This window comes from Propithecus coquereli, unplaced genomic scaffold, assembly GCF_000956105.1.
Source record: "Propithecus coquereli isolate 6110/MARCELLA unplaced genomic scaffold, Pcoq_1.0 Scaffold62, whole genome shotgun sequence".
NCBI lineage: Eukaryota > Metazoa > Chordata > Mammalia > Primates > Indriidae > Propithecus > Propithecus coquereli.
In genome coordinates this window covers 9295749-9306473 of record NW_012152174.1, presented here as the reverse complement: position 1 = coordinate 9306473, position 10725 = coordinate 9295749, and the positions used below count along the sequence as shown (strand labels likewise).

At 36.0% G+C, this 10725-nt stretch overlaps 1 protein-coding gene across 2 annotated transcripts in view; it reads right to left on the bottom strand.

Moving 5' to 3' along the window:
• Positions 1–2525: 2525 nt before the first annotated feature.
• Positions 2526–10725, bottom strand: part of PRR16 (proline rich 16) — a 248405-nt gene continuing 240205 nt past the window's right edge. Inside the window, exons 1-2 of one of the 2 annotated variants that reach the window (XM_012659560.1) lie at positions 5114–5164; positions 2909–3895 (exon numbers count right to left, since the gene is read on the bottom strand). In XM_012659560.1, the coding sequence (XP_012515014.1) occupies positions 3140–3844 (705 nt within the window). In that variant the 5' untranslated portion in view covers positions 3845–3895; positions 5114–5164 and the 3' untranslated portion in view covers positions 2909–3139. Of the gene's footprint in view, positions 3896–5113; positions 5165–10725 lie in introns of those variants that run through there. The other variant, XM_012659559.1, reaches the window with a different exon arrangement.

Below are 10725 nucleotides of genomic sequence, written 5' to 3'. Positions count from 1 at the left end.
CTTTTATAACTGCTATAACTATTGGGCAGGGGAAGAGAACGTTGGTCAATTTTCATTTTATTTTTGCCTTTCATCAATGACCTCCAAAAATGGGACAATCTTTGTCTAAAGTAAAAAGACAAAAATCTTTTCTATTCCAATTTAATTAAGGAGTAGTATATCTTTTGAAATACATTCTATTTTTACACTATGAATGGATATTGTTATAATTAGTATATTACCATTTTACATTTTGTGGGAATATCACCTGCAAAGGAGTATGAATGCTGGCTCTGTGGTACATGCTGTGTGTAAATAAAAATGTTCCCATCCCTATTGTTTTAAAAAATCAGTTTCCTTTAAGAATTTGAGAAAAGCATTTCTGTTTAAAATCTTCAGGAAGAGGAAACATATACAATATCTTATAATGATTTAATGGATAATGTGCAGAGCTTGCATTTCAAAATTTAAATTTTGAGAGCAATGTTGACTCACTAAAAACTCTACTGACACTTATGACACTTCATTTGCAAGTTTCCCGGCAAATAACATGCTGCCCTGTTAATCGATATCTATATTTTACAAGTTTATATAGATGTAAAGAAATAACTAAGTTCTAGTAAATGTTGCAAAGTTATCAGTTGGGCATGAAAACATATTGATACAATATATTCCGTACATTAATGAAAAATAAAACAACGCAGAGTAAATAAACTCAAAAAAAGTCCCAATATTGTTTTAATCTAACATTTAATGTTGATTATAAATAAATAAACCATAATAGGAGAGTAATGTCAATAACTATAACATTTCAGGGTTGAGATTTAACTCAGTTTCCAGGCCATTAGTTAGTTATTATAGTGTTGAACAAAAACAGGTATAGTTTTGACACATGTCACTAATCACAGAGAAAAATATGGTCATTCATGGAGCTTTGTCTATACTTTGAGGAAGAGAGATGGATTTGAACCTCTGAGGTTGTTTCTAGTCATCTGACTTAATATCCTTATTCAATCAGCTTGAATGATTCATTATTCAAATTGCTTTACTGCAAGCAAGTTACTGCTCTGTGGATGATTTGTGATTGTTAGAAAGCTCTATCTTGGGATCCACCTTGGCTCCCAGACATCAACAAGGGGCAAGGTCTCAAACTATATGGTGATTATTAGGTCACAGTAACCGGCTGAAGAAGGGAGACAGGTTGAAGGGAGAAAACTTCGTGTCTTCTATGATAGTTTATAATCTTGAATGGTCTAACATTTAATGAACATGTGAAAAGATGTAATTATTTAAATCTAGAAAGATAACGAAACCCTGGGTTTATTTATATAAAAACTATGAATGCATTAAAAAGTTAAGAACACATAATTTTGGTATTCAACAGGTCAATTATTTATTTACCTGGCTCATATTCTATGAAACATACTGATAACACAGTTAATAAATTTCAGACTATGGCCTTTCTTGATTTTTGTTCTTATGTTTTGTAACTTTCTGAAAAGTTGAATTATTTTGCTTGCATTATTTTCATGTCCAACACATACAGAAGAAAAAGCACACAGAGTAAATGTTTAACATAATATTCTCTGATTTTCATTCATTCGATCATTGCTTCAAAAATAAAGCCATTTTTCTTTCTGTACTTTGACTAAAATACATTCTCATTTTTAATAGGAAAATATTTAAAAACAGCATTTCAAATTACCGTGATATAGCCTGAAAAAGGCAACAAAGGAATATATTAAATAATTGAAAACCACCTCCCTGTAGCAGCAAAAAAAAAAAAAAAAAAGTTTAGAGACCAAAAGTCATATATTCAAATAGATTGTTGCACTCTTTATCAAGTTGTATAGTAAACAAATTTCCATCAAAGATGACTACCTCTACCCTTACCACTTAATGGACCAATTTTGTTCAGGAACCTATCCTCATCATGACTCCAGGGGAGATAAACTTATTTCTATCTCCAGGACAAACATCTCCTCAGTTCTAATCAATGCAGTTGGGCGGGTAAGTTTTCTAAGTTGGCAAATAAGACTGAAGAGAAGGACTTTGATGTGATGTTAAAGGGAAAGATTCCTTCTCTTCTACGGAACAGCAGAGAAACATCACATCTTTCAACTCTGAGAGGAGAAAGCTTAAGGCCAATGCTGAACCCATGCAATTACCAGAAGCATCTATATTTTCCCCTATAATACTCCTTATAAATGGGGGTTCACTCAGGGAGGCAGAGAGCTTGTTGATGCAGGAGGAAAAACATTCTACAGCCTCAAATTTAGTCTGTTCTGGAAGAAGGCTGAGTGCGAGGGTCTAAAGGGCTCAGCCTAACATAGGGGGATTTGAACAGAGGGTCCTTGAAGTACCAAATGGAGATGTATAATACGCGGTGTGTAAACTTCTATTTAAGACATGGAATATGGTATTTAATTTAGAAAAGTCTGACATACACTCAATATAATCTTCTCCAAAGTCTGACAAATTTGCTACTCATTTTGATTGATATTAATATGGGGTTAAATGAACCACTACTTTAATTCTGAGGAACATTTGGTTTTGTAATTATTTACTTTTGTTTATTGACATAATGATATATCCAAAGACCAAAATATTTTATTACATGTGTAGCTGAACATATAATTCATAATCGTATAGTATAGAAAATAAACTTTTTTATATTGTCCTCAGCATTTAATAATGAAAAACTAGTGACAAACATCTTTAGAAAAAAATAATAAAATAGTCCTTCAGTATTAAAATTTCTTAGTAAAAAGTATTAGATCAAAGAGTATGACATGTTATTAATGCATAGATGAGTTAGTCATGAATAAAATGAATCAAATCCCGTCTCTTCTAGTAAATCAAAATATTTGAAATCTGCAGGTCACAGTTTGTCACAGGAGAATTGCAAAAACAATGGTTTCATATTTTCTCATTACTCTGAGGTTTTTGATGATACAACATTTAAAATAATGCATACCTAGGATATAAGCAATACACTGACTGCATACTTACCAGGTGATTTTTATGCCACTTTGCTGAATGCAGAATTAATATGTTTGGGCTTTTTATTGCTTGAGTAGAAAGTGCTCATTACTTATTATTTTATGTTTATAATATAGAAAATTAAAAAAAACAAAAAGTTATTTTTAAATGGCATACATCACACTGTTGTAGTGGTTGATTTCCTCAAGATCGTCTTCTGTGGTTTTGGTGCAGTGGGAGGAGGCACAGTTGCAGGTCTGAGAGGGGGGAAGCTGTTACTGTGGCCTATTCCCAGTCCCCCGTTTTCTAGCGGGAAAGGAGGGAGATGGGGTGGAGGAGGGAGGAGAGGCCCTTGGTGAGGATTTTTTCCTGGTGGGTGGACAGGTTCGTTGTGTAAATGGACCTCCCTGTTCTTTATGTTATACCTGGCATCACAGTCAGGACAATAGCCATGGTACTGTACTTTTTCATTAAACCGAACCCGTTCTCGAGGCCCTGCCTGGGGACACCTGTCTTTTTCAGGTCTATGCATTAGAGGCTGCACTGGAGCCTTGTCCAAATTACTATTGGGTATGCAGCAGATATCTCCGTTTGGAATTTTGTTAGGTCCACCTGGTAGGCTTCCATTTCGTAGAAGGGTGCCATTGGTCTTTACAGGATTGGCAGTTGGCACTACCCTTTGGGAGTCTTCGCACTTCACAGGCGTCAACCGTGGAGGAGGTGGTGGAGGGTTTGGCTTTCTCAGGACCGTGAGGATAGCAGATGGGTGTGCTGGGGGTTTAATAAGCGGTGCGTTAGCCTGCACTTTGATCTTCTCTAGGCTGGAGGCTGTGGTGCCACTTGAGCTACTATTCAGCGTGTCCGTTTTGGAGCTGTCGGTCATCTCATCCTCCAGCTGTAGGTCAGAGGTCAGTGTATCAATCTGGTCAACCACCTGGTGGAAAGGACAAGGTAATTGTGTTGAAGAACGACCCAAAGCAAAATATACTAGAAACAATTTCTTTTTGTCTAGCTGTAATCTAATATGGGAACTTTGACTGATACTGAACTGTGCATTCCATTGCTGCTTAACGTTTTCAGTCAAGAAATTTAGAGGATAGCTACCATTGCACAAACTGCCAACTTGATATGAAATCATGATAACGTAATTTCACATGTCTGGAATATCATACACTATTTATGTATACATTGTATCCCCAACTTTGCTGTACCCAGAAAACATGAAACCTGATGCAGGAATATAACTGATTTTTCAAAATAAGAGGGAATCTCTCTTCTTCTTAGCATGTGGAAAACTACAGGACAGCATTGTTTTCATGCTGAAGATGAGAAAAAGCCAGATTAACCTGCAAAATCATAATTTTTCTTGAGACCATTAGAGAACCAAGATCACAAGGTAACCATGTGAACGAAACTGTCCAGAGTTTCAAGCCCTTTAAGGATAGACAGGACACATCAACTGTTTGACTTTTGAAAAGTCACAGGAAAAAGAGGCAGAAGCCATCAAAGTGAATAAAGAAAACAGCTCAAACTTTGCTGACTAATTAAAGGCTGAACACGTGCTATCATGACAATTTGGAATCCTCGGGAGCCCCACACACAATGTGGTCTGTTCTCACTCAACACCTCCTTTCCATGAGCTTCTCATGTGAAAGCTTAAGGGTAGAAAGAGACTGGAAAGAGCCCCTCCTGGGCACACAGGCACAAAACCCAATCCACTTCTTAGACCCTTCTCACTTACAAAGTAGAAGCCTTGAGCACTGGTGGAGTAGAAAGAAACCCTCCAACTTCTAAGACACAGAAGTTTAACATCCTTTGCTTCTGGGAAAGCACAGAAGCAAAAGCTGTCTGACCTTGAGGAAAGGGATGGAAAATTACCTTGGTCCCAGGACCCTATGCTAATAAAAAGAAGATGTCTGCTGTCACTAGGGGAGTGGCAGGAAATCACAAGCACTCAGGGCCCGCGACAGGCACCAGGCAGGGAATCGGTTAAGGCTGGCAGAGCGATCGGACCCTGATGCAGGTCTGAACCCAAGTTAAGGAGAGAGGTTGTAAAGACAGGATATTCGGATGGAAACATCTTAGACAATGCAGTTCTAAGGAAAGTTTGGCAAGGAGATTGGGGGTCTGATATCTCCCGTAATAGGCTTGCCTTAATATCTCTGCCTTGTTCAGTCACTGGCCGGGAGCAACCTGTGGGCAGTGTGGCCTCTGCTCAAGTGCTAGATTTCAGAGTACAGCAACAGGGTCCCCAGTCATTTATGCTCCCTGCAGGCGGAGATCTTGCAGGCCATTCTCATAGCCACCACACGTACAGGATTATGCACATATGAAAATAGAAAAGTTATGGGTTACTTTAAGAATAGTTTATGTAAGGAGACAGTCCCTTGATTTCACACATTTCCATTCCATTTATTCCATATGGAGATTTTCCCTCCTCTCTTACTTAGGCCTAAAGTTTATTCAACTGTGAAGTCGGCTCATTGACACATGGTAGCAGGATTGGGCTCCAAACGAAAACAACATAAGCATCCAGAAGTTGGGGAGGATACGGAGACTTTGCTTCTTCCTTATGAGACTCTTTTTTTTTTTTTTTTTTAATTTCAGAATATTATGGGGGCAGACACGTTTTGGTAACATAATTTGCTTTTGTACAGTTTGAGTCAAAGTTATAAGTGTGCTCTTCACTCAGATAGTGTGCATTGTACCCACTGGGTGTGAATTTACCCATTCCCTCCTCCACCTTCCCACCTACTTAATTTCCCTTGAATTTTACTTCCATATGTGCACATAAATGTTGATCGATCAGTTCCAATTTAGCATTGATAGTACATGCGGTGTTTGTTTGTTTTTCCATTCTTGCGACACTTCACTTAGAAGAATGGTCTCCAGTTCCATCCAGGTTGTTACAAAAGATATTAGATCACCATTTTTTTATGGCTGAGTAGTACTTCATGGTATACATACACCACATTTTATTAATCCACTCATGTGTTGATGGGCACTTGGGCTCTGAAGTGACTGATTCTACCAGGCAGGTTAATGCTACCAGTGCTAGTCTTTAGGTATCTCAAAGGTCTACTAATTCCACAGTTTCACCACATTCAACAAATGCAACAGATAAAACAAATTTCTTCTAATGTTTTCTATTTTAGTAAATGCCAATACTAATTTTCCATCTGACTAGTCAGAGATCTAGAAACTATTCTTTTTTTTTTTTTTTTTTTTTACATACCAAGTTAGGTTCATTCTAGGAATATAAGATTTAACATTCAAAAATCAATCTGCATAAACTCACCACATTAACAGAATGAAGGGGGAAAAAGACATTGATAAAAGTCAATACCTGTTCCTGAAAACAATATTTTCTACAAATATTGTTTGTATTCTATAAATATGATCTACAAATTCTATGAATGTGATTCTACAATTATGATCATGACCATATTTAACAATAAAACACTGCAAGCTTTCCCTTGAGGTTCAGAATGAGACAAGTATGTCTGCTGTCACCACTTTTATTTAACATCGTCCTGCAAGTATAGCTAATGCAATGAGGAAAACAAAATACAAGAATTGGAAAGGGAAAAGAAAACTATAATTATTCACTTATGACAACTGCATACATAGAAAATTCAATAGATTTATAATCAATAATTAAATGTCATAGTGTCCCTGAACATAAGGTCAATATAAATATAAATCAGTTCTTTTAAAAAACAGTCACACTGCTCATGCCTGCAATCCCAGCACTTTGGGAGGCTGACGTGGGAGAACTGCTCAAGCTCAGGAGATCAAGACCAGCCTGAGCAAGACCGAGACCCCATCTCTACCAAAAATAGAAAAATTAGCTGGAGATTGTTGCGCGCCTATAGTCCCAGACTATTCCTGACATCATCCTTTCAGTCACTTTCTGGGCAGGGCTCCTGGAGGATAGGTCCGTTGTGTTTTAGCTCCTAAATAAATCGTAAATCCATTCACTTTCCTCCATTTTCACTTCTGTGATCCTAGTCTGAGCCTTCATTATTAACCATATGGATCCCTCGAAGTCACCTCGCTTCCTCCTTCTGTAGTCTCAGTGATTTATTTTTAAATAGATATGTGCTTTTCAACTCCCTGCTTAAATCCTTTCAGTATCTGCTCATTTCTCCTGTAATAATGATCAATACTTAACTTGGAATTCAAGGTCTCACTCAATGGTGTACTGCTACTCGCTCTTGGCAGTGTGAGAGACTCTTGATTTGAAGAGTTTGCCAATTTCCAGGGTGTAAAATCCCACCGTGGTTGATTTCAAGTTAGCAATGCAACATCACTGAATGTGGGATTGAAAGAAATGTGCAGTAGCACACCATTATAAAGTATTTCCACTATATCGATGTATTAATAATAGACATAAATAAACTCAGGAGCACAAATAACAGTAAACTGCAATAAAATAGTTAAGAACAACTAGTAATAATTTGAAAATCTGTGTTTTTAATGTAATTTGTTTAATTGTAAATTTATATATATATATATTTTTTAATAATGGTTGTGCTTAACAATCAGCTCACAAAATTTCTGGAAATGTAATTAACGATTGGCCCTTGTTAGCTGGTATGAGTTGCTTCCAGCACGTCACTGTCTCTCACTCCTAAATAACTCTCCATTCTCAACTCTAATAAGTTTCCTTTTTCTTTCTGTTCCTCATCTTTCTGTTCTTCTTTTAGACCCTCATAATGGCCAGTTTGCTTCCTGCCACGGGACGTTTACATATACTAATATATTTTCTTGAAATGCTCTGACCTCTCCTCTTTGTCTAACTAACTCCTACGCATCTTTAAATTCTTATCTCAAGAGTCACTCATGAAGTAAGCCTTCGCTGTCTTACTGCAATTATAGATCAAGTTAATGTGTTCAATATTCACAAGAAATCTTGTATATTTCATTTAAAGCATTCACATCATTTTAAATTAAATATTTATTGATGTTGTGAGTATTGGAATAATGTTTCCATCTAGATTCTAATCTCAGTAAGAGCAGGGCCCTTGTTTGTTTTGTCTATTGTATTCTAAAGGCCTAATATAGCCACTGGTACTTATTGGGGGTCAGCAAACATTTGTTAAGTAAATGCTTCAAGGGTTATTTCTTTGGTTCAAGTGAGAGCAAAAGCCTTTTCTTTCCTACTTAAGTTTTGGGGGGTGTTGTTACTTTAATACTTGCTTGGTTATTCTAGAAGACAATGGGAAACAAAAGGATTGATCCATAAATGACCACCAAGTTGGTAGCATATTCTCTAGCTCTGAGTCAGATGTTGTAGAGATTAAAGTGGGAGGATATTGAAAGAATGTGAGAGTTAGAGGGACAGACTTGACTCATGGTCACTTGTACTATTTCACCTGGAGAGGTTATCTACCCCACAATTTTCATCCTGTGAAATTCTGTAGCAAAGGAGAGAAAATGAGTCCACTGTGAGGGAAGTGAGCTGATTTTCAGAGATGAATAAATACGGCATAGGTGCCTGATGGTTTCATAGCTCCTGGCTGGTTTCAGTCTCTACATTGTTATTTCCCGAGTGCCTATAAAATGGCAAGAGAATCAAAACAAAACAAAACAAAACAAACAAAAAACCAAAACACTGTCATCATGGATCAGGGAACCTAGAGAAAGGGCCCAATTTTAACTAGACTCTCAAACAAGTGATGTAAATGTGCGACTGCCCCAAGCGCTCTAAAGAATACAAGATGTTACAAGAGGAGACTAGGACCCCATCAGAAAGGTTGGTGAAGGCCTGAAGGACGAGTTGGAGTTGGAGCTACTGGAAGAAGAGTGGTTCAGCCTGTCTGCTCAGGAAACAGCCTGAGAAAGGCCCTATCTCAGAAGGGAACACCCGAGTGTGAGTGATTTAAAGACCGTTCTGGTCCAAGAGCATTGTGGGAGATGAAGTTGGAGAGTTTGATAGCAGCTAGACTGTGAGCGCCTTTGTTGTGCTGTGATAAAGTACTGAATATTTTTAAATGAGTTCTAGAAGTGACAAAAACAGTATTCAAGGAGACAATGAATTAGTGTTTTAAAGAACTGAAGAGTCCTCTAGAGAAAATACACAGAGTTTCAAAGAAGAAAATATAAACAAACCCTTATCCAACATACTGCAGTAAAACTACAGGACACTGAAAAACAATGAAGTTTTGCAACAACAAAAAGAAAGACCAAAAATTTATAGAGTAACAAAAATTAAGCCGACAGGAGATTTTCACACAAGTAATAGAAGTCTCAAGACAATTTAGAAATAGTTTTCACGCTGAAAGAAATAATTGAAAAGGTAATGTAGTTTAACACTTATGTAAAAGTGAGAGAAATAGACATTTTCAGACAACAAAGACTGAGAGTATTCTTACAGCTCAGTATTAAAAGTACTGATAAATGACAATTCAGTGAAAAGCAAAGAATCAGAAGGAAGGACCAGAATGCAGAAAGTAGAGATGAACAAAGACATTGGTAAACATATAAATCAAAATATGCATTGATTACAAAAACAATATATTAATGTCTGATTTGGGACAGGGTTATAAAAATGTGAAACTAAAACACTAGGAAATATAACAAGTCTGATTATAGAACAATCAGAAATAAAGTATTTTAAGGTCATTGTCTTTTTGTTCATGTGAAGAAAATCAGTATATATTTGATATTGATTAACTTTAGAACTTATTAAATAAGTCAAGAATGTACATGAAAAATTTTAGGGCAACTACTGAAATAATAGCTTTAAAATTTTATCTTCCAAAATAATATAAGGAATAAAAAGCAAGTAAAGAAAACTCAAGAAATCTAAAAAAGAGCAGAAAATAACAAAACTAAAAAAAAAGGCATAGTAAATAAAAATCACTGTATAAGTAGAAGACATAATTTCAACATATGTTACCATAACAAATGTAAACACATTAAAATAATTTATTCAAAAATAATGATTGCTGTCAAAAGGAGACACAGAAACATTGAATATAAAGAGATAGAAATAACTTATATATTGCAAATAACCAAAGGAAACCTGTTGCAGTCATATTAACACCAAGCAAAAAGACTTAGCCTAAATCTTTCTTAAAGAAACAGTATAGTATCAATGATAACTTAGGTGAATAAATAAATGAAACAGAATCACAAGTACATGTTCATGTACATACATACATACACACACACCCCAAAGACAAAATTGAGAAAAAATGTTATCAATAAGTAATTCACACGAGGTCAACATTAAATTTCCAAATTCCATAAAAACACACTGAGTCTCAATAGTAACCAAGGTAATGCAAACTAAAGAAAAATGAGATAGCATTTCAAACTTAATGATTTGATAAAAATGGAACAGTCTGATAATCCCAATTGCTGTTGATGATGTGGATAACTGGAATTTTATACATTGCCAGCACAAACGTAAATTCAGTCATTTGGGGAAAGTGTTTAACAATATCTTATAAATTCGATAAGGTACATACTCTGTGGTACAATCCTTTTAGGAATGCAGCCTATACTACTCTAGGGAAACTCTAACAGATGTTCGCAGGGATGGAAATACACAAGGATGTTCCTGGCAGGTTTTTGATTTTGTCATAGCTAAAAACCGGAAACAACCTAAATATTAATAAGTGATTGGGTAAGTAAATAAAGAGTAGTTAAAATGAATTAACTACTCATGTATTGATGGACACTTGGGTTGTTTCCACATCTTTGCAATTGTGAATTGTGCTGCTATAAACATTCGGGTGCAGGTGTCTTTCTTAT